We start from the raw sequence: 21,471 nt of genomic DNA on the forward strand, positions 1-21,471 counted from the left end.
CCCCCCCCCCCCCCCCCCACCACCCATCGTCTGTTGGTCAGACTCAGATGTGGAACAGAGTAGACGTCTGCATCTCCTGGCTACCCTTATTAATCCAAGCGCCAAGCTTGATACAATGCCATCCTCTTCGTCACCCTTCCCTGGTTCATGCCAATATGTTTCAGTCTGCCAGCGTGCTCAGCATGCGTGAACGCCGCAATATCGAGCAATATCCATATCTGGGACACGGAGGCAGATCGTTCGGCTCTTCAGTTGCTCGGAACATTTTTCACTCTCTCTAACCGTTTGAGCGCCCTGGGAATTTTCCCGCACCTCCGTCTGTTTCCGCCTCTCCATCAACCGCTGACATCGAAGCTTGAGATCGAAGAAGCTAATGGCATGGTGCCCATCGCGTGAAAATTAGGAAACCTGGAGCGGTCACGCGCTCAACGCGCATGCAGATCATTTAGACAGGAAGGTTGACCCTCTCCGTTCACGCCGCCAGAGACGATCAACAGTGCAAGAGAGAGGATTGCGTGAGATAAGAAGAAGCTTTATGGATTCGCTGCGCTTCCGAAATCTTCCTTGGCATTAGGCCTATCCCAACTGCACCTCTCCAATTCCCGCACACGCTTGATCAGAAGCATAACCCTATTCCCGTACATTTCTTTTGCCTGCTCCTGCATCTCCCACGTCTCCCTGAACTTGTTAACCATAAAAGGTCTAAGTGGCGCTTTCCGTCCCTTGGTGTAGTCGTAGACAACTATGTCTTCCACACATCTAGCTGCGGGGCGGCGATGCAGCTCTGATAGAATGAGCACATCAAGAATGAAGTGGTCCGTGTCCGACTCTGGCCGGTTTCTAAGCTTATGCAGCACGGTTACGTGGTCTGGCCATTTCATTGGCTTCAACGCCTCATGTCAGCAAGCGTTTTTCTGTAGCTCGATTATTAACTCAGAAGAGGGGCCCATACAAACTTGTAGTCTGTCCGGATGCTTCGAAGGATGAGACCAATGCCAGAAGGACCTAACAGCCCGCTCCATTCAGCACGGTGTGTGGGATCAAGGACATGGGCAAAGTTAAGAGCCCAATTCACACGAGCGGATTCAGCGTAGCGGTTGTAGACAACATTGTTTACGTGCCCTGATACACAGTCAAAGTTTGCTCCTTGTGTCGAAAGGCTGCACCGGAAGAATACCCTTGACACAGTTTAGCCTTCCTCAATCAAGCTGTATGAGGACCATTTCGTCGAGTGTTGTCTCACCATACTGTCCTATTGTCACCCCAATTCATCTTATTAGCTGTTGTGCTCCCACGGCAGAAATATTGGACGGGGACAAAGGTACCATCTCTCCCCAAACAACTTCGTGCCGGTAGAGCCCCCTACGATTTTTCCCCGTGAGGAAGCCTTCACTTCCCGCTACTAGTTCTCTCCAGTCGAGAGCTATCTCTCGTAACATGGACCCGGCTTCTGTTGTCTGTTGCGTGTTCAAACCAAACATTATGCACTTTCCGATTCGGGTCTTGAGATCTGAGAGCCACCGTGGGTTCAGCGAGGCGGTAGCAGGCTCGTCCTCGCCTGCGGTCGACGTCGAATATCGTACAAGGCGTGCTCCATGTTGAATGCACGGTCGAAGTGAGGTTGAAGCGGGGTTGGCCAGCACTGATCGAGCAATTCTATACCGTATCATGGCAGCTAGCAACTCTCTGAGGTCTAAAATTTAGGAGCTCAGCGAGAGTATTGGAGAGAGAGCAGGTCGCTGTAAGAAGTCGCAACGTCCTTGGAGCTATTGACCGCTTGTGGTTCGCGGAGAGAGCCAGATCGCCCGAGGTCAGATCGGTGCCCGTTCCTCATTGGTCTCCCCCGCCTTCAATTCAACCACAGCCCAAGTATGCACGACCTGCCTTTAACAGCCACATTACGACAAACACGAACTCAAATCGAACTCCTTCAATTGAATTTGTCAACCGTGCTCAAGGCTTGCAAATATTGCTCACCGACCAGGAAAATAATGTCTCCCACGAGTCCGGCCCTTCGCCACCAAGTCATTCGCATATACAAAGGTAAGCCAGCAAAACCCAGATTGATACCTTCCGGCGCTATTTGGAATGACACTGCATAGAGCTCCTATATTTGGGACGGGATTACCCCCAAGGATACGACTTCTTCAGGGCCCGCCTCCACAAGGCGTTCGCTAGCCAGAAGGACCTCACGGACGAAGAGAGGATCAGAAAAGGGATTGAGCGAGCCGAGTTCGTGAAGAAAGGTGGGTGATCTATCCTGCATGTGGCTTGCTCAGGATGAGCTGATATCAGGCAATGCAGAGATCGAAGCGTTGTACGTGCAGCCATTCAGATTTCACTCAAATACTACACGTTGGCACTTTCTACATCTTCGCGCCTACCTCAGAATAATAACAAAACGGTTTGATTTTTTCAACTTATTGTAGGGACTTGAGAGGGTGCATAACCAACTTAGATTTCTGCCATTCATTAGATCTTGTCATTACCTGTCCCATGCACCAGCATACAGTCAACAAAATATGTCAAAGACTTGGTATAAGGCCAAAACCTACGTTTTCTTGAAACACCCTCGCCCCCCCTCCCCTTTTTTTTTAGCATGTGGTTTACTAGTCTAGTCATTTTTGTTCAAATTTCAGAGTAGGGGTCAGCATACTCTTGTGACATCGTATTGACCGTACATCCAGGTATTTCCTCAAGCGGTATCGCACCTTACGCCAAAGATATGACAAGTCTTAAAGGATCCAACTGCGCGATGCCTATTGTTCCTAATTGCCAGCCGTTAAACATGGGTATATCTACAAAGAAAAGGTACGTGGCACTCCGGAATCACACCCTATGGCACCACCATACTCCAATCTCCAGACATTCTCCACTTGAAGCGCCCTTCTGTTCCAGTAGATTCGTCATCATCCAACCCCACCACCGCTGCCATTCCTCTTGATTTTTCCCGCTGACTTCTTTTAATAAAGGCTCTAGACTCTCAATCATCTGGATAACCACAAGCAAAGCCGTATACCTGAGAGCCGCCTGTTCTTCAGTCAGTGTGGAGCTGTCCAGCGCACCGCTCCCTTGCTTCCCCTTCCCAGCCTCGCTTCCTCGTCGTTTCGAAGCATTCTTCTCCGCTGCGGCCTCTCGCTCCCAGCGCATCTCGCCAAGCGGAATGGCTACCCTTCGGTACTCCACATCACACAATGAGTCCGGCTCCTGAAGCAGCATTTGCGTTACTCTAGCACAAGGCGTAGGTGAGAGCTTCCGTTTGTCTAGCGCCTCTTGTATCCATGTATTCGAATCCTGCAGATACTTGTTGTGGACCCCTGTAAACGGCGTTATTGGAGATATAAGGAACGTTCCTGTCGCCACTGCGCAAGCGTACTCTTCTGGATTCTTTCCTGGTGGTGGTGGAGGGTGTGGTAGAATCGACCGTATTATGTGGTCCGTCTCCCAGATCTCTAATGTCCCGCCCGATTTCAATATCCGCATCGCTTCGTCGAGTATCCTCTGTGAAGGCGAGCCAAGGGGTACCGCCATGCTCATATCCTTCATCACCACTATATCAAACTCTCCATCGTAAAATGGTAATGGCACCTTCCGCAGATCGTGCTGCACGAATCGCCAATCTATCCCTTGTCTCCGCAGATCACCCGCCAGCGGGACAATGTCCAAACCAGTGAACGACACGTCCTCGTGGCCCAACGCACCTAAATATTCATGACATACTGAGGACCAGTATCCACTACCACACGCAATCTCTAGCACCTTTGCCGGAGGATTTTCGGAACAAGGGGTGGAGCCTAAAGCTCGACCAAGGATTTGAGTGGCGAGGATTGTATGAAGGTTCTGTCGCTGGAGCTCGGGGAGGTCGCATGGAAGTGGATAGGGGAGCTCTCGCAGGTATCGCCGTCCGTGGCGGAGTAGGAAAGGGTTCCTCAGCGTGTCGCTCTCGTCTCTCGTGCTCTGGGTAGAGGAGCTCGAGATGGAGCCCCGTGTTGTGTCCATCGAGAGCCCGGGGGTTGGAATTGGCGAAGTAGTGCTCGAAGTTCCCGATATTGTCCTCCCGAGCGCGTCAGTGGTTGTAAGGTCCCATTGCCTCGCCTCTGCCGTCTTCGGTCTTATTGGGGTACCGTTGGCATTGCTGCCGGTATAGCGATACTGAGTTTCAGATTAGATGGATATGGCCTCAAACGGCAGTCATCAGGAGGTGCTGCAGACCATTAACCATTCCGCCATGGTGCCACCCTAGCCCCACTGTTATTTAGCGTGAGTTCGATATTGAGCCTTTCCTAAGTTGTCAGATAAGCACGTGTGGGCCGGGGCCTTTGCGGAGCGAAAAATGAATGCAGGAGGGCTGAGCGGGACGAGAGGGGAGTGGTGCGTGCTCTGTTGAAGTGGGAGAAGCAAAGCGGCTTTTGCACGGCACAATCACAGGTGTTCGTACAAAAACCCACTCTCCGGCTGTTTTGAGCCTGCTCGACGTACGGACGGACGCCCCAAGGCTCACCTGAGCAGGTCAACAGCTCCAAAGCGGAGGGATGCTGCCCAGGTTTTGCGGCGCCGCTCCCAATCACAGGAGCGTCTGCACATCCTCCGCCACAGACTCAATAATATGGTAACGCAAACTGTGCAGAATAGCCAGGAAGGCCGCCTTGGGCACCAGCGGCAGGGTAAGCGATTGAGGTGTGGCGCGCAGGAATGTGGAGAAACTGGCTCATCAAGCTACACTGTATCGTCAAGCTCCAAGCTCAAGGAAAGCACATGATGATGAAAGAACTGTCGACGATAGCCTTCACATGACGTGACAGGCCCAACGAGTGGTGCAAATCACGGAGAGGATGAACCCAGGCTCTTCCAGACTTGCGTGATGCTGGAAGCTCCCATGGGGCATGTGGCAGCCAGCTGCCAAGATGTGTATATCACGTGACCAAGCTTGGCAGAAAGCGCGCCGGTGTTAACCCCATCGTGAAGCAACTGAAGCCAGCATCTCCTACGAGTCTCTATTCTTCCTCCACGCTTTGCCTGGGCCCATATCCCATTCATTAGACACAATTGAGACTGGTTTGAACAGCTGAATCCGATTCCAGCATTCCGACAGCGTATGTTGTCGCCCTTGCCGCCGTCCAGACGGAGGAGACATGCGTCTTCACCCCAGCCCTTTCACGTTCGCCCACAGTGACTAACGATGGTGATAATAGCACCCGCGGTCCCAATCTTGATCAAAGCCGCCAGCTCTTCCTCGCTTCCCGCTCCCTGCCAAACTCTTCCTCCTCCACCTCTTCCTCCTCCGCCGCGGCTCCACGCTCGCTTCAGAAACTGCTCCCCGCTGTTTATAGTACGGAAGAAGGAGGGCAGCAGCGGCGCCCAGGTTCACGCCGTCTTGCGGCAGGCCATAGCTACAGATCGCACATGACGGCCTGTTGTATCCCTGCCCATGTTAAAAAGAAGAAAGTCACGTCCCCGACAGCCACCGATACAACGCCATCCTTCGAATCCCTTCGCGACCCCCCATCCACACAACTCTTGCCCGGGGGATCGCCTGAACCTCACCGCACGTCACCCTTAGATGGCCGATTTTTCGGCGTACCAACGGGGTGCCGGGCAAACCTTCTATCCACAGCACGCGCAAAACACTCTCCATCAGCGGAGTCTCCCCAACCGTGCGCGGTCGCCCACCAACAGCGGCCGGATACCCTTCAATAACCCGGATACACCCTCTCCCTCGCGCTCCCCTGGCCCCCAGTCTCCGCAATCGTACGCTATGTTCAACCAGGGACATGGGCACCAGGGGCACAACGTGATGATGAATGGAGGGCAGAGCCAGCATCAGCGATATGCGATGCAGATGAATCTAGGAAAACCTTTTCAGCACAGCCAAAACCACCAGCACCACACACACAACACGCACCATCAACAGCAAGATCATGGTGGAGCTAATCATGGGAACCAATACAATCATCAACATACAATTTCGAGCGGTGGACTTTCTAATGCTCAGCCTCACTTCGCGCCAGGTCACCTCCAGAACGGGACTCCAGGCAGCGTGCACAGCGGACTGAGCAAGCCTCCTAACGAGCATTGGGCCGAGCAGCTGCAACTGGCACAACGCGCGCGAGAAATGACACAGTCGCACTCACATGCGCGTAACCATCCGAGTGTCAACAAGAGCGTGGTAGCTGGTACAACCAATGGGATACAGAAGGAAGTGGAGAAAGAGGAACGTAATCGACCAGCAGCACAACGGGCTGAAGACGTAAAGGAGAACCACATCTGGACGGTGCTCGACTTCGGTGGTCAGAGTCTCAAGGTTGCCACTCCGGCATTGTTCCAATACACTTTTCTCACGAAACTGTATCTGAATACCAACAAGTTGACGTTCCTGCCCGCAACCATTGGGAAGCTTCGGAACCTCACACACCTGGATGTGTCCCTCAACGAGCTCCGAATGCTCCCTCCAGAGATCGGCATGTTGGTGAACCTCAAGCAGCTCCTTCTCTTCGACAACAACCTAGATACTCTCCCATTCGAGCTAGGCTCACTGTATCAGCTTGAGATGCTTGGTATTGAGGGCAATCCGCTCCCGGATGACTTCAAGTCAATCATTATCGAACATGGTACGGTCGAGCTAATAAAGTATTTCCGTGAAAACGCTCAAGGCACGTGCTATCGCTAGAATTTCTTACTGCAAGGCATTTGTGTTAACAGTTTTGTAGGCCCTGATCCACCACCTGAGCGGGACTGGGTTGTTCTCGATGATATCACCGATCCTTCGCAAGAGACAATTACTGCGCTCAGCTACAACATCCTGTGCGACAAGTACTGCACTCAATCCCAGTATGGGTACACGCCAAGCGCCGCACTATCTTGGGATCATCGAAAAGAGACCATCCTTGCCGAGCTTCGAGAGCGGAATCCCGACATCATCTGCCTTCAAGAAATTGATCAAGAAAGCTTTAATGAATTCTTCCGGGGGGCTTTAGCTCACAATGACTACAAGGGAGTATTCTGGCCCAAAGGGCGAGCGAAAACCATGGCAGAAAAGGAGGCCAAACTCGTCGATGGCTGTGCTATTTTCTACAACAACAGCAAGTAAGGAATGGTTGTATTCATATTGTCCGGCTACAATTACTTACCTCATCAGATACATTCTACTGGAAAAGCAGCTCATCGACTTCTCGAACATCGCAATCAATCGGCCAGACATGAAAGGTGAACATGACATATTCAATCGAGTCATGCCCAGGGATGACGTTGCTGTGGTCACATTTTTGGAGAACCGTGCGACAGGGTCAAGATTGATTGTTGGGAACGTTCATGTCTTCTGGAACCCTTCATTCACCGACGTCAAGCTAGTCCAGGTCGCAATCTTGATGGAACAAATATCCAAACATGCCGACAGATGGGCCAAGTTTCCACCTTGTACCGATAAAGTGGTGTACCGATTCCAAAATGGAGATGGAGAAGAGGACCAGGAGTTACCCGACACGACACAGGAGCCAGGTCCCTCTATGGAATATTCGAAAGGTTCCCAGATTCCCCTATTGCTATGTGGCGACTTCAACTCGCTTCCAACGTCCGGCATCTACGAGCTCATCACTCATGGCGCTCTCCCCAACTCACACAAAGACCTTGGCAGTCGAAGGTACGGCAACTTCACAAGGGACGGCATCTCCCACCCCTTCAGCCTCAAGTCAAGTTACTCTGCGATCAACGAGTTGGCTTTCACCAATTACACCCCCAACTTCGTCGGTGTTCTCGACTATATCTGGTACTCTGCGAATACGCTGCAAGTGGTCGGACTCCTTGGCGATGTGGACAAGGATTATCTACAGCGTGTGCCTGGGTTCCCGAATTGGCACTTCCCGAGCGACCATTTGGCTTTGTACGCACAATACCTTGTCAAGGGCCGGAAAGAGAAGAAACAGGTCATCGAGCCCGACTTCGGACCCAGCAGCCGAGACCGCGATCGCAGGACCTAAAAGTCGTCGCCCCGAGACCTTGAACAACTGCAAACAACCCCAGATGACTTCTCAAACATAGCTCTCTCTGATGGCCTGGTAATCTCTTTGGAAATGTTCATAAGGCGCGTGTATTGTGGGAGTTCTCGTTGCTCGTTTCCGGCGTCATGTTTTTGCTCCAGGTGTCAGGTTTTCCAAGTCTCCTGTCTGTTAGTTTCAATCTCGTCTCTTTCTTTCCCATGGAATAGGAATGTAAGAATTTCCTGTCTGGCCCCTGATTGAGTTGCAGCAATGCTGTTAATTGTGAATTCAGTCAGGGGGTTTGTGCCGTGCGTGCTTGCTTGCGTGCGCACGTCTGTGGATTAGTTTCGGGTAAGGAGTGGTGGGATGGATGGGTGGGTTTAACGGGCGGTTAGTATACAGTGTTGGCCAATCTCACAGTCATGTCTGCTTTCGTTCTCTGAACTCATCGTTTGGTTGTTGCGGTGTCGAACTATTCTCTCCTTTTCCAATTTACTGTCCGAACCGTAGATGGATGGCGGTGGGCGTTGAAGTACCTGGTGCGCAGAGGTCGGGTGTTTTGGCTGGCTGAATGGAGGCATTTATCCTGGTCAAGAGTGTGTGTTCGCGTGTGCCTTTTTGCTTGCCTTTTTACTTTGCGCATGTATGAATTATAGGTAGTTCTCTTGGCTGATTACATAAAACGCTGCTTGTCCCCGTTGCATAATTGACGATGGGTTGACTGCAGCTGAAGCGTTTTACAATTTCTTGGTTCTGTTGCTGTGTGGGTGCAGTACTATCAAAACTACAAACTTGAACCACTTCAACATTAGAATATCTAACCGCATGAACAGCTGAGTGACCGAAGTTGCTGTTACCAAACTATCACTTTGCATTATTATTGTCATCTGCTCGCCATATCTGATCCGTTCGGACCAGGAGTGGCTTACCCATGGCTCATGCGCTCCCTGCACCCTCGCTTGACCTCGCTCGTCCGTTCTAGGCTCCACGTGCTTTCCGCCCAGGCCTCAACTTCGTCATTTCTCTTACCCCCAGCCGCTTCAAAACAACATCTCCCCAACGCTCTCCCACGCTTTCCACACAAAGCCTTCCCCATATTTCCCTTCCCCTCCGGCACCCCTGCATCTCTACCCAGCTGTGGGAATAAAATTGTGCGAAAATGGCCGCCCCCGAAGCGAAAACCGAGCCCCAACTCCAACTGGATCCTAAATATGACGACTATGAATACCCGACGATCGCGCCTGTTCCGCAGAACGGACACCCCGGCCATACAACTCCGGAGCAGGATGCGCAGGTGTTTCAGTTACGGAGTTTGTTGGAGGCCGAGGGGTTTACGGATAATTTGGATACTTTGACTATGGTATTTCTTATTTACTGACCCCCTGGTTACCGGTTAGGATGGCTGATGCTGATTATTTGGGGTATAGTTGAGGTTCTTGAGAGCGAGGAAGTTCAATGTGGAACTTTCGAAGCAGATGTAAGTGTTTTGTGCTTGGGGGAGGGGACGAGGGGCAACTTGGCTAATTGAGGCGTCAGGTTCATCGATTGCGAGAAGTGGCGGAGAGAGTATGCTGGTATAGGGGTTGATGAGTTAGTGCGGACGTTCGATTACAAGGAGAAGCCGGAGGTGTTCAAGTACTATCCCCAGTACTACCACAAGACCGACAAAGTACGTCTCCTATTCACTCCACCTCCCCCAGCCAACACATCCCTTCCACCGCTGACTACCGAGTGACATAACAGGACGGGCGCCCGGTCTACATCGAACAACTCGGCAACGTCGATTTAACTGCCCTCGCCAAAATCACCTCCCAAGACCGCATGATCCAAAACCTGGTCTGCGAATACGAAAAGATGGCCGACCCACGCCTGCCAGCTTGTTCCCGCAAATCCGGCTACCTCCTCGAAACCTCGTGCACAATCATGGACCTCAAGGGTGTTGGCATCGCCAAAGCCACTTCTGTGTACGGCTACCTACAGGCGGTATCCGCCATCTCGCAGAACTACTACCCCGAGCGCCTCGGAAAACTATACGTCATCAACGCGCCATGGGGCTTTTCAACTGTCTTCAGCTTTGTTAAGAAATTCCTCGATCCTGTCACGGTTAATAAGATTCATATCTTGGGGAGTGGGTATGAGAAGGAACTGTTGGCGCAGGTTCCAAGTGAGAATTTGCCGAAGGGATTTGGGGGTACCTGCGAGTGCGAGGGAGGCTGTATGCTGAGTGATGCGGGGCCGTGGCAAGATAGCCAGTGGGTTAAGCCCCCGAAGTGGGCGACAAAGAAGGGGGGTGAGGCAATCGATAATACGAAGGTGCCGGGTCCAATGGGAGGCGATGGGACTGCAGATGCAGTCCCGAATGGGAAAGTTAAGGAACCTGAGGAGGTGCCTATTGGTGGTGCGCCCGCGCCCGCTCCTGCTCCTGCCCCCGCGCCTGCTTCTGCTGCGCAGTAGATGAACGTGATGAGTTCACGTTCGTGTCAAAACGGGAGGGGAGTATTCGAGCATGGTATTGCTCTATTTTTCTCTATTCCGTTCAACAACTACACCTACACCTACCTAGCCTTCTCCAAAGCAGAGGAGAGTACATGTCCCTCGATTGGTCGGGTCCATCGGGATTCTCCCACTCCCTTCCCTCATTTTCCCTAGTTGCGAATATTCAGATCCAGACTCATAATAGACACACAATTGGATGGAATTTGATTCTTGGTCCCCATTTCCTTTCTTGCTTCTAGCTGACTAACTTGCTAAGGTCCAAGTACACCATTTTGCATCTTGAAAATCTGATAGGTATATTGAGAATTTACTTTTAGCCGCCTAGCATGGCTTGGCATATAATTCTGCCGTCTTTCATTTGTATTCTCCCTAAATATGCGTATGAAGAAAGGGAAAGAAGACGGTCTTCGGGTTGCGTAGTTTTCTTACTCGTCGAGCTTTGGCCTGGAAGAGAGAGGTGTGGAGTGCAATGGAGTGGAATGGAGTAGAATTGAGTGCCTGCTCTCAAGTCTCGCGGGCGTCACGGCTTTGCTACGAGAGTGTTTAAAGGTAGTGAGTGTGAGAGGAAGAGTTATACTTAGCAATGGTAGGTAGCTGTTCGATAAAATGTTAACATGCAAGTAGTATCAGGTATGGAATGTCGGGCAATGTGGGTGAGAATAGCTAGGCCTGCATCAATATGTCCTTCCGATGGTAAAACTTGGTTTTCAAGTTAATGAGTGGAGAAGGGAGGGAACGCTAGCATTCTAGGGTAGATACCAAGGGCTTTAGTGGCATAAGCAAGGAAGGCCAGGGGTAGAGATGCATAGATAAGGTGGCCGAGATCGTCGCCTGTTGTCTGAGAAGTGAGTTTGCACCGAGGCTATTATGCATGCAACTCGTTTGTCTTCCTATGGCAGCTGGATTTGTAGTACTCAATTTTAGCTCCTTGCCGTTGTAACCATTCTTGACAGAATTGGCCAGCTTCTGTGATAGTGTGAAGATGGGGTTTGATATCTTGAGGTGGAGGAAAATCAGGTCAAGCAGCCCGGATATGTGTATAGATATATGCTAAAGGATAGAGTGAGAGATAACAGTAGACAAGATCGAGGCGGAAGGTCAATTAGATTTAGAATTAAAGTGGAGGTATGCACTAGATGATCTGCAAAATTTAGTTCAGGGCGTAATAGTAATTTGAAAGAAAGGGGAAGTAATCATAGCAAAGGAACGGGGACCAAGGTATTTTATGAGCAGATCCTCGTGTCCCTGTAGGCCTATACGCGTACGACTGCGATAGAGATGGGAGCATCGTAACGACAGCCTTAGATGCATCTTAGAGTATTAGAGCTATTTCCGTACTAGGCTACAACATTAAACGTGCAATCTCGATCACCAGCTCCCTCTCTTTCTCAGAATATCCATCAAATACCTCGTCAAAAGATCCGTGAAGTTTCCTTGGCATCTTCATCTCACACCTTCTTGGAATCTCCGACGACATCTAGAGCCTGAGGACCTAACGCCTCACACATAGAAACTCGGACCCTCAGTCCATACATCACTTCTCTCATTACTTGTGCCCCCTGCAAGGCTACAACATCTCTATCACAAAGTCCTCTAGGATCTTCATGGTCTCCGAACCTGACCACTTCCTAGCCAACGCACCACTATCAGCCGCAAAAGCAGGAACTGCATTGAGCGCTCTCTAAGTAGGATTGGCGTAATTCCGCTCATTATTGCCGTCCTCATGCTTTGGCGCCTAAGTAAAAAAGAGTCACAAGATCACGCTTCTGAAGCAGTACAAGCAAACGGCGCGAGTGGTGGCGAGCGCCAGAACAAGGTTGAAGATGTGAACCATCACGCCCCTCAAGAATACATTCAAATAAGCCTGGTTTACGAGCTATACAACGAAAGCCAAGCGCAAGGATTGCTTTCAGCAAATGCACGCACCTCGGTAGAGATAGAAAGCTATCCCTTTGAAAGACTGTTAAGAGATCATTATCGCATCTCGGAAATTCAATCGTACGACTACCGTAGATAAAAAGTTCATTTAGCGATATCTTCCACCCCTGTGTGGAGATAAAGCATCCTTTTTTCAGAGTCGTGTTCTTGTCTCAGACAACTTGACGACTTTTTTTCATTCCGTCTTTCTCTGCCTTTGTCCCTTGGTAAGGGGGTAACTAACCACTTTTCTTTGTCTCGTGTTCATGCTAGCTGGGATCGATCTCTGTCGCTTCTATCCAACATCGAAATTCCATGGGAGACAGCTTAATATAGCTAGAGCATATCCGCTCTTGGTTAATACTCTTTCTGTGTAATCTCGATGCGTATCATGGAGAGTTAAAATTGGGTCTTACTTAGCAGGAGCACTGTATTGCTAGTGTTTGACAGGAATAGGCTACTTACCTAAACGATTGCGTTCGGTCTCTCAATCCAAAATCGCGAACAAAGAAAGAAGAAGTCTTAGTTGAGACCCCTATCTCGCTTCTCTAGAGATATGCACTAGCTTCAATCCATTCGAGCACTTTCTCGCAACAACATGTTCTCATCACCGGTATTGGCAGACCCGAACCGTACCCATCCAGCCCAAAAAGCGCCCGGCTCAGCTGCCGCAAAGCGAACACCCGGTTCCTGCTCCTCGCCGCTCCTTTCCTTTCAGATACCCTTCATCCTCCTTGGTAAGAAGACCGATGTCCCGAAAGATATATACAACGACGCTGAGCGGGAGACAAAGCCGCTTGGGGCCTTACACCACATGCTCAGGTTATCATGCCCGGGAGTATCAATAGCTCTTTGGGCTTGTGAACCTAGGGTCGAGCCGGAGGAAAGATTACCCCACCTGCCAATCAAAATCGGGGAAGAGGAGGTCTTGCAGGCACGAAGGTATACCGAGTGGCTGAAGAGGCAGAAGGAAGGGTGGAGCCGGGTTGAAGCCGCTGGTGGATGGGTGGTTCGCCGGGCTGAAGAAACGAAAAAAGACATCGGACCGTGGCATGTTGGTCATTGGCGAGAAGGCGACGGCTACTTGACTGAAGATGAGATACGAGAGTTGGAGGATGGAGTATTCTGTTTTCCGGTTATCTTGCAACATGTTGGGGTTCCTGTAGTGAACTCTGTCTGGAGAATTGAGGTGGAGGGTGAGCTGAAGAAAATATTGGAAACACTGGAGAAATATTTCAATCAGCATATTGAAGACTTCCCGTTCCGGATTGTGGTGAACGAGAAGTGTAGGTTGAAGATTGCCGTCTCCACGAGTGAAGAGCAAGCTGGAGATCAAGAGAGGTGGGGTTTGGATATGGTAGTGAAACTCATGTTGGCCTTGACGGCTTGGGAGAAAGAACTTGTCACTACGGATACGATGACCGGTGTTCTAGAATACTGGTACCTAAGCCGGGTCCTTGAGAATCGTAGTGTTAGGGATTTGCGAACTTTTGAGAGAAACATAAGAAGGTCGCTGTTGGGCAAGAATAGACCTTTTGAAAGGGCCAAGGAGAGATGGTTCGGCAACACCGAATACGACGACGATATTTCTAAGTGGAAAGAGTTATGGACCGTAATCGACGAGTTGAGAGAGGAAGAGGGCGGAAATTCAAAGCTAGAACGCCTTCTTAAGGACATGGAGAACTCTGAGAAAAGTGGGGAGTACAGGCTGGCAGTGTCTTTTGGGGTTCGCCAACCTTCACAGCGTCTGATTTCAGAAAAGAGTGAAGGTGGTACGACCCCCCACTCGAAGCCTAACTATCTAGCCCTAGAATCCGAGGGGTTCGATCGGGAATCGAGCCTTCCACTGATCATCTTCCAAAACCATCGAAGCACACTAGACTATAACGAGCTGATTGCCCACTTAGATCTCGTAAGTGCCCTGATCAGATTTGTACAATGGACTCCATACGACGTGATACGTCAAGCGGCCAAAAATTTCAGAGCGCATCTGTCTGCTCTCAAAGAGCCAACAGCCAATTCACTCGTAGATTTTCTCGAGGTACTGGAGGCTCGGCAGTCAACGCGAGAGTTCTACTACGAATTCACCAGATCGTACGGAAAGCTTTCCCCAAAGAAGGAATATGACATTGCACAAGTTTCTGCATTGGAACGCTCCCCGTTCGGAAAGATCGTTAGGGCAATTGAGAAGCAGAGAAAGGATGAAAGAGAGTATATGCCTTTGTTCATTGAGCGGTACACCAAAGGCGGCGGATTTCTTCGCGTTCCGAAATCGAAATTACGTGCTTTAGTGGCAGAGGAAGAAAAGAAAAAGGCGACAAAACAAGAGATTAGACGTTGATGAAACCGATTATAAGTTTCTGCGAAAGATGCACTGACTAGATCACTGACTCCTAAGTTCGGTGAAGAGAGCGAAAGGTTAGAAAGAGTGAAGACAGATGGGAAGCGTGGCAGCGATTCTGCACCACCGTTCCAAGGTGAGGATAGCCGTGGTGACTTCTTTTCACTTCAATCAACAGAAACCGACCAGGTTGTCTCTAAATCAGCTTCGCCACTGAAGGGTGAAGATGGAGTAAGAAAAGGAAGCAAGAGGTACTAGATGGAGAGGGCTAGGTGGAAGACGAGTTTATTTCTGAATTGACCTAGAGGTTTAAGGGAAATTCATATAGACCCCAAGGGATATTCGCGAAAGACTGGGACAACCTCCTTGCGGAGCAAAATCCTGAGAGTGTTCATCTTCTTCCAAAAGGGATGTGAGGATGGTATGTTGATGGAATATGGAATCGTGGTGCGAATGATGGGAACGTTATCCAAACTTGTGATTAAAACAGGAAGGTATGTATGTTCAGGCGTACCAGACGATGAGATCTCCTTCCGTTGGAGTTTGCTTCGTCGAGGCAATAACATACCGCATACCTTCCTTTCCGCAGCGGCCTGATCTTATCGTTTGAGCACAACACATCTGCTCCAATGTTAGAAGTGGTCGGGCGTACGCCGTAATCCCTTGGTTCGTTCCATATTTATCTCAAACGTGCGTGTTTATCTTCTTTGTAAGCTTGGAAGGTATTGTGCTTTGTGAACCGTAAGAGGCATCGTCTACGACGCTCCAGTCGCACAGAATTTAGCAAGGGGAATTATTCAACCGCCCACCATTCGATGGCAGCAATTATTCCATTTGTAGTTCCTCAGAGAACATCAATCTATTAAAATCAATCAAGACCCATATGCCCATAGGCAAACAATTGACGCCATTTCCGATTCCCAATGTTTAAATCTGTGTATTGATTGCAGTACAGATTGTGTACAACACCACGACTGCCCCCTTTCATCCCCGGACACTTGATTTATCGTGTAGTTCCTCTAGCAATCGATCTGGACAGGAGTGCCATCGGTTGATGCAACGCACATGCCGTGGTTCTGGCGGCCAACAACGTCTTTCGTAGGTTAGTACGATATTACAGATATCAGATGTGTTCGGGTTTACATACCTTCAGCAACTGGGGTTGGGGCGGCAATGCCAAAAGCAGCCATGGAAAGGATAACAGCGATAACCGTAGTGAACTGCATGTTGACTAGAATTTAAGGTATATCGAAGTGGAAATTGGCAGAGTCTTAAGAGAATGTATAGTCGCCCGGCGACAAATGAATGAACTGAAGAGGAGAAATGGAGTAAAGACTTGGCTTGGCGTTGAAGAGAGCGGTTGAAAGAAGAGCCTCAATAACCAGGGCGACTTGACCTTCAAATATGATGCCCAGCCAAGGCATGATTTAGGTACGGGCCCGTGTTAGTGCCTGAGACCGGCGAGGCTTGGAAAAGGCTTGTCTTCGCTACTAACACTGTATCGGAGTAGTTCTGAAACCGGATATTGTTCCTTCCTGCTGTGCCTGCCGTCCGCATAAGGAACTAAAGATTAGGATCGACGCTCGGAATTCAGGCCACGCGAAAATCCACGAGATTGGATTGGTGTGCATAGATTGTAGGCGCTGAAGAGTGGAGCAGAGGTTCGTCATGGCGTGTATCAGGCGAGGAATTACTTTGCCTCAGGGGCCTCGCAATTGTCAGCCGCACGCACAGGGAGGTAGGAATTGTGTTTTCGAATTCAGCCACATTGTTGTGCTTCAGCGATCCGAGAAGCCTGACAACTCAGGTCTCATACTTAGCGAGCGCAACCACAATCTATAACCAGCAATGCTACATGTATTGACATGCAGGTAGTGAGAACATCGAAGTTTGAACACACTCTCTACATGTTCCTGTGCGTTTTTTTAACTGATCTGCAGTTTCTTCCATGGTCTCCATTTAGTGTGTTAGACGACAACGACCGTTCGCGTGTTCTGGAGATCTTGACAAAGTGGCTAGCATGAAACCAGTCTCAAACAACATTGAAACGTGGAGGCGAAAGAGCGAAGCCATTGCTGCTGGCAGGCCTGAGAGAAAATTAAACCTTCGAGAAGAAGAAAATCCACCGTAAATTCTGACCTTGAGAAATGTGAACGATGTTGTCATAGGGAGAGAATACCGTTAAATATGAAGAGTTACGGTTGGAATAATCGGTTCGGCGCTAAACCTTGTCTAGACAAAAGTGGGTCCATGCAGACCTCCGATACTGCATCCCATGAATGGAATGAACAGCACTCTCTGGGAAAAAAGCTGATATAGTTATACAGCTTTCGGCGTTCGAAAGTGTTTGGAAAGGAGGGGACTATTGAGCTGGGTCTCCCCTCGATCATCTCACAAGACCCTGGAGGTTATGTCATCACGTAGGTTTCTAGAGTCTCTAGGTATCTCGTCTTTTTCACGTCCTCGTACATGAATCTTAAGTTACCGCTCCCCCAAAGCTTCCCTCTCGCACTTCTCTTCACTTGAAGCACCAAAGACTGCTGCTTAGTACTAACTGGAGCCCCTTTCGTTCACCACCCTATTCTGACGGGATAGACGGAATAGTGTATAGTATCGCGTAGGTCTCTCTCATTCTGTGTCACAGTAGGTATAAGCTCTCAGATTATATTTCCAGACAATGCTAGGAGAACTCTTAGATGGTGATGCTAAGGTAGTTGCGTATCAGTCCTCGTAGTCGGCGAGCTATGTCGCACCGTTCACATTCGTCTTGATGCTGTCAACATTTCTTCCGGAGCATAATTCTTCCGAGGTATGATTGTCTTTATTTGCGAATACGGAGTTGTTACATGATTGCGTCCACCATTTTCATTCTGTGTTCGAGAAAGGAACGAGTTTATATGCTGGTAGATGGAACGGGACGCAGAGGGATCCCGAGGTCAATTGAGAGTGAACGCTGTTTTGTAGTGACTTCCTTTCAAATTTAGAGCGACAGAAGGCGCGGTTGATGAGGTTGTGTGGCTGTTCACGCGATCATGTGGCTGCTGTTTGTTGTGATGCAGGCAGGCGCTGTGTCTGTTTTTTGCAATCGCGCTACAAGCTGCCTCAGCAGCAAAATGTTGTCAACCTTTCACTTTCGCTTCTGCCAGGGCGTGTAGCGCCTTCGACACTATTCGGTGTGGTGCAAACAGATGCTTCACCGCAGCGCGACTACATGAACGCCGCCACTACAGCTGCACCTTACCACCTCCATCTTTACTTCTCTCCTCTAAGAGTTAGACAAGAATCTACTCCTCATTGCCGCGGAGGGTTTCTTTTAAAGGCAACCGCCGCTGAGACTGCCCTCATGCCCGACAAAGGCTGGCGAAAGAAGATAGCAGCCGGAAGACCTAAAACACCTATCCCGCCAGTCGCAACCATTCCGCCAAAGGTTCCAACTGAGGATTCAGGTGTAGGCGGAGCTGAGGAACCTATAGGGCGCCGCCGTCAATCTGACAAGCTAGGTTGGAGGAAGACAATTCACGGCAGTCGACCTAACACTCCAGTTGGTATCACAGGCCCAACAACCGCGGGTGACGATGGCGAAGACTCACGGAGCGAGCATGGGTCAGAGTCGTCCACACCACGCCGGCGGAGTACACCTAAGCCGAAGTTGAAACATTATCTTTCAAGCTATCTCACGCTCACCGCTCCACCAACATCACCGGAGTTCTCTGAGCCATGGCATGAAGATTCGCCGTTTGATTTCATACCTCCGGTGGATCCAATAATAGTGCTGCAATCTGTACACTCCTATCTCTGCGGATTTCCTTCACAGCCTCTCCCTGTGCAACACAACAATGGCCTTCTCCGAGTATTTGAAGATTACAAAAAGGCAAGAGAGCAAAAGGAACGCTTGGACCAGCTCTTGCAAGAGACATTTGAGGATTATAGGAGCGCAGAAGAAAGGTGGTTGAAAGTAGAGGATTGCTACCAAGCGGAGATTCGACGCCTTGAACTGATTATTGCACGTGGTACCACTGGGATGGCGGGTCTGATCAAAGCGAGACAGGAAAGCGTTGTGAAGAGAAAACGTACGCAGAGAAGGGCACAGTCCATGGATCGGCTCGAAACAGCGTTTGAATTTTTGACCCAAGATCAACTGGACCAAGAAATTATATTGAGAAGCCAGAAAGGTGAGAGACTCTGTGGTTTGATTCTGTGACAAGAAAACTGATTTGAATTCAGTGCTCCTCCATCGTCCCTCTTCCCGTTCCGGCCAGATGGCTGCTCTGTCAAGGCAATTCTCGAACATGGGCTCTTACGATGGGCTGTCGTATGGGACGCCTCCAAGTCAAGAGCGGAAAATCACACTCTCAAGGAAAGTTAAGAGCGAGCTGGATCTAACTAAAATGGCAAATGTTATTAGTACTTCCGATTCAACCTCCAGGTCCGTCTGTTCCGAATTCTCGGCAACCGGAGATCCGTTGCCAGATGAGGCGGAACCATCCTTGGATACCAGGATCGAAAGTGATGCCTTCGTAGCTTTGCGGGATCTCGCCATACTAGTGGCGCGACGAAGGGGTATCAACCCAGACAGGTTTCTTTCTAAACTCTTGAAACTCTTCTCCACTGTCGATGATGGCGATGTCGAAAGTGGTCCCGGATCGCCTAAGGAAGAAGCCACCCAATTGACCTTAGCTAGAATGCAAGACACGAGCATCCGGACACCGAATCGTAGTCTCCGACACTTCCGATCCCAACCCCAGCTTAGTTCTGACCGAAGTCGACGACGGCATTTCTCCTTCGAACCAGGGGACGATGAGCTTGCGCTGCTCGAGGAAAGACTCGAAACTGTCGAAATGGAGCAGGACAAGTCACATAATCGACCGCCTCTGTGCCCTGACCGTCGCTCTCCACTGTCGGACGTCCAATCGCAAGGCTCCTCCAGTAGACCAACCTCACTCTACGCTGAAGTGCAGAAACCTTCAAAGATACCCAGTCCTATAAACGGAGCGGGGTTAGGAAGTGTGCGCCGTGAGAGTTCGGTTTCTAGTTTGCAGACAGTGTTCGGTAGGCCAAATCGGGATGACGACCGGCGACGAGATTCCAGGTCTAGTGTTCTTACGGCATTCCACCAACATGACAACGGCAGCCAGCGACCTCAGTCAACAAGCAGAAGCAGCTCCATCAATAATCTGCGGCAAGCAGAAAGTCCGTTCTCGTCTGGCAGTCTCCGAGTTCGAAATAGTATGGCTGCTCTTGCCGCAGCTAGGGCAGCTGAGGCTAGTACATCAGAATCGAAGAGTAACAGCCCGGCGAGGAACTCAAGGAGAGGATCAAGTAATAGCTCCACAAAGCCACAAAGGCGTCTCACCGCTGCAAAAAGGAGTTCCGAGAACGATATCCCCCAGAAGTCTTCATAAATTTATGCTCGAGCGCGTCTAATTTATCGGGCGCTCGACCTTGTCACCCCCAAACATCATATATTCAATCGTTGACCGATCGAAGGAAGAGCTAAAGCCGGTGAGTGCTTGAGCGCGGTAACGTTGGCACAGTCCCTCATGTAGCCATGGAACCTTCCCCTCGAGCTGTTATAATCTGTTCTCATCGAATTTGTTTTCTCCGAGCACACACTTCTCGACATGGTGCATTCTGCATTGTTATTGCAAGGATTGCTGCACTGTGCCGAGCTCAACGAACTGTGGTGAACTGAATGCCAAGAGGGGTTCCGCAAGTCTCATTTCATTGCCCGTACTGTGAAGGGTGACCCTGCAATTGCGGTAAGGTTCAAAATGAAAATTCAAATTCAAAACGCGGTCGCATCTGACATCAGCGGCCGATGCCGATACTGTCTTCAAGCTTGCGCCCACAAAGAACGAGGTGCCTTTGATCGAGCCTATCCGAGACTTGTCCCACTCATAGTCACGTATTTCCCCTCTTTTCGGACGGTGTGTCTCTTTCAGCTGGCACCCCAAATCACGCTATATGGTATGATTCTGAAGATGAAAAGGTCTTTGGAACAGTGGAACGACCTCAAGTGCCATCGCCTTTGCGGTGCTGCAAGAGTACGCGTCTCCCCGCTCAACGAGGAATCGTTCGTGGGAGCCAGATGGCAGGAGCCACATCGCTTAAGGATGATCGACGCCACCGATGTGGCGTATACGCGTCCACTCCCCGGCAGAATGGCGCATTCTGGCAAAACCGGCAGAGCTGTGCCACATCTTTGGCTTTCTCCGCCAAAGGAGCATCCGCCCGCCTGTTTGATAGATTGATACGATCGCGTTCTGTCACAAAATTCCTCGCCACACTTAATTTTACGTATCCACCCTCTGGCAGGGTGAGACTTTTGTCCCAAAGGGCGGAGAATGCCGAAGCTGTGCATCCCGCTGCACACCCCGCACTGAGACTCGGAGCGAAAATTGGAAGAAGCAATTCGCTTTTCTAATGTCATTACAATATACGTTATCTCGAATAATTAAAGTCAGAATGCCATGTTCGTGATAAAACCACTATTCCGCCCGTGATAGCGTATGAAAGGGGTCACCTATAGGGCTTGCATTCTGGAAAGCGTCTATATCGAAGACTCCTTAATCTCGGTAATGCTTACTTGGAAGAAGTAATACCGACTGACTTGGCCGCCTGCGAATATTCCCAAGCGATACGGCTGATTTAGTTTTGAGCCCCCAAGCCACAGGATTAGCCATGGAGATGTGGTTTGGCGGGCGGATCGCGGGGCCACATCCTCGTCTGCTCATCCGTCGTTCA

At 50.1% G+C, this 21,471-nt stretch overlaps 10 protein-coding genes across 10 annotated transcripts; 6 read left to right on the forward strand and 4 right to left on the reverse strand.

Annotated features, from left to right (window-relative positions):
• Nucleotides 1-533: 533 nt before the first annotated feature.
• BDR25DRAFT_287301 (uncharacterized protein) lies at nucleotides 534-1,756 on the reverse strand (the record flags this gene model as incomplete). Its single annotated transcript, XM_033688313.1, has 4 exons — nucleotides 1,326-1,756; nucleotides 1,243-1,252; nucleotides 953-1,122; nucleotides 534-884 (listed from the first exon to the last, which is right to left on the reverse strand). The coding sequence occupies exons 1-4, from the start codon at nucleotides 1,668-1,670 to the stop codon at nucleotides 534-536; spliced, it is 876 nt and encodes a 291-aa protein (XP_033547237.1). The 5' UTR covers nucleotides 1,671-1,756.
• Nucleotides 1,757-1,991: 235 nt separating this feature from the next.
• On the forward strand, nucleotides 1,992-2,254 carry BDR25DRAFT_225792 (uncharacterized protein; the record flags this gene model as incomplete). Its single annotated transcript, XM_033685187.1, has 2 exons — nucleotides 1,992-2,043; nucleotides 2,103-2,254. 2 exons carry the CDS (start codon nucleotides 1,992-1,994, stop codon nucleotides 2,252-2,254), a joined length of 204 nt encoding a protein of 67 aa, XP_033547238.1.
• Nucleotides 2,255-2,510: 256 nt separating this feature from the next.
• On the reverse strand, nucleotides 2,511-4,382 carry BDR25DRAFT_303899 (SAM binding motif-containing protein). Its single transcript, XM_033690099.1, has 2 exons — nucleotides 4,213-4,382; nucleotides 2,511-4,152 (listed from the first exon to the last, which is right to left on the reverse strand). Exons 1-2 carry the CDS (start codon nucleotides 4,228-4,230, stop codon nucleotides 2,830-2,832), a joined length of 1,341 nt encoding a protein of 446 aa, XP_033547239.1. The 5' UTR covers nucleotides 4,231-4,382; the 3' UTR covers nucleotides 2,511-2,829.
• A 620-nt stretch (nucleotides 4,383-5,002) lies between these two features.
• BDR25DRAFT_303901 (uncharacterized protein) lies at nucleotides 5,003-5,544 on the forward strand. The gene has a single exon (XM_033690100.1). The coding sequence runs from the start codon at nucleotides 5,180-5,182 to the stop codon at nucleotides 5,405-5,407; it is 228 nt and encodes a 75-aa protein (XP_033547240.1). The 5' UTR covers nucleotides 5,003-5,179; the 3' UTR covers nucleotides 5,408-5,544.
• BDR25DRAFT_34458 (uncharacterized protein) lies at nucleotides 5,348-8,158 on the forward strand. The gene is made up of 3 exons (XM_033693952.1): nucleotides 5,348-6,650; nucleotides 6,708-7,083; nucleotides 7,136-8,158. Exons 1-3 carry the CDS (start codon nucleotides 5,561-5,563, stop codon nucleotides 7,971-7,973), a joined length of 2,304 nt encoding a protein of 767 aa, XP_033547241.1. The 5' UTR covers nucleotides 5,348-5,560; the 3' UTR covers nucleotides 7,974-8,158.
• Nucleotides 8,159-8,992: 834 nt separating this feature from the next.
• On the forward strand, nucleotides 8,993-10,675 carry BDR25DRAFT_334449 (SEC14 cytosolic factor). Its single transcript, XM_033692932.1, has 4 exons — nucleotides 8,993-9,333; nucleotides 9,401-9,450; nucleotides 9,510-9,642; nucleotides 9,717-10,675. Exons 1-4 carry the CDS (start codon nucleotides 9,133-9,135, stop codon nucleotides 10,425-10,427), a joined length of 1,095 nt encoding a protein of 364 aa, XP_033547242.1. The 5' UTR covers nucleotides 8,993-9,132; the 3' UTR covers nucleotides 10,428-10,675.
• Nucleotides 10,676-10,795: 120 nt separating this feature from the next.
• Nucleotides 10,796-14,985, forward strand: BDR25DRAFT_355511 (uncharacterized protein; the record flags this gene model as incomplete). Its single annotated transcript, XM_033695472.1, has 17 exons — nucleotides 10,796-10,926; nucleotides 10,955-11,027; nucleotides 11,133-11,188; nucleotides 11,220-11,264; nucleotides 11,313-11,405; nucleotides 11,433-11,504; nucleotides 11,546-11,566; nucleotides 11,624-11,687; nucleotides 11,721-11,758; nucleotides 11,845-11,892; nucleotides 11,980-12,057; nucleotides 12,102-12,478; nucleotides 12,531-12,605; nucleotides 12,660-12,742; nucleotides 12,843-12,911; nucleotides 12,952-14,668; nucleotides 14,744-14,985. The coding sequence occupies 17 exons, from the start codon at nucleotides 10,796-10,798 to the stop codon at nucleotides 14,983-14,985; spliced, it is 3,282 nt and encodes a 1,093-aa protein (XP_033547243.1).
• A 62-nt stretch (nucleotides 14,986-15,047) lies between these two features.
• Nucleotides 15,048-17,359, reverse strand: BDR25DRAFT_393905 (uncharacterized protein; the record flags this gene model as incomplete). Its single annotated transcript, XM_033698279.1, has 17 exons — nucleotides 15,048-15,201; nucleotides 15,242-15,410; nucleotides 15,468-15,490; nucleotides 15,537-15,570; nucleotides 15,607-15,724; nucleotides 15,765-15,820; nucleotides 15,875-15,958; nucleotides 16,027-16,123; nucleotides 16,186-16,290; nucleotides 16,327-16,435; nucleotides 16,460-16,522; nucleotides 16,558-16,630; nucleotides 16,701-16,805; nucleotides 16,867-16,948; nucleotides 16,986-17,108; nucleotides 17,148-17,277; nucleotides 17,316-17,359. The coding sequence occupies 17 exons, from the start codon at nucleotides 17,357-17,359 to the stop codon at nucleotides 15,048-15,050; spliced, it is 1,569 nt and encodes a 522-aa protein (XP_033547244.1).
• A 708-nt stretch (nucleotides 17,360-18,067) lies between these two features.
• On the forward strand, nucleotides 18,068-20,551 carry BDR25DRAFT_262280 (uncharacterized protein; the record flags this gene model as incomplete). The annotated part of the gene is made up of 2 exons (XM_033686755.1): nucleotides 18,068-18,899; nucleotides 18,952-20,551. The coding sequence occupies 2 exons, from the start codon at nucleotides 18,071-18,073 to the stop codon at nucleotides 20,127-20,129; spliced, it is 2,007 nt and encodes a 668-aa protein (XP_033547245.1). The 3' UTR covers nucleotides 20,130-20,551.
• On the reverse strand, nucleotides 20,508-21,384 carry BDR25DRAFT_34485 (uncharacterized protein). Its single transcript, XM_033693984.1, has 2 exons — nucleotides 21,314-21,384; nucleotides 20,508-21,172 (listed from the first exon to the last, which is right to left on the reverse strand). The coding sequence occupies exon 2, from the start codon at nucleotides 21,155-21,157 to the stop codon at nucleotides 20,666-20,668; it is 492 nt and encodes a 163-aa protein (XP_033547246.1). The 5' UTR covers nucleotides 21,158-21,172; nucleotides 21,314-21,384; the 3' UTR covers nucleotides 20,508-20,665.
• Nucleotides 21,385-21,471: the final 87 nt, after the last annotated feature.

The sequence above is a fragment of the Lindgomyces ingoldianus genome, assembly GCF_010093535.1.
Source record: "Lindgomyces ingoldianus strain ATCC 200398 unplaced genomic scaffold BDR25scaffold_17, whole genome shotgun sequence".
In the NCBI taxonomy this organism is placed as follows: Eukaryota; Fungi; Ascomycota; class Dothideomycetes; order Pleosporales; family Lindgomycetaceae; genus Lindgomyces; species Lindgomyces ingoldianus.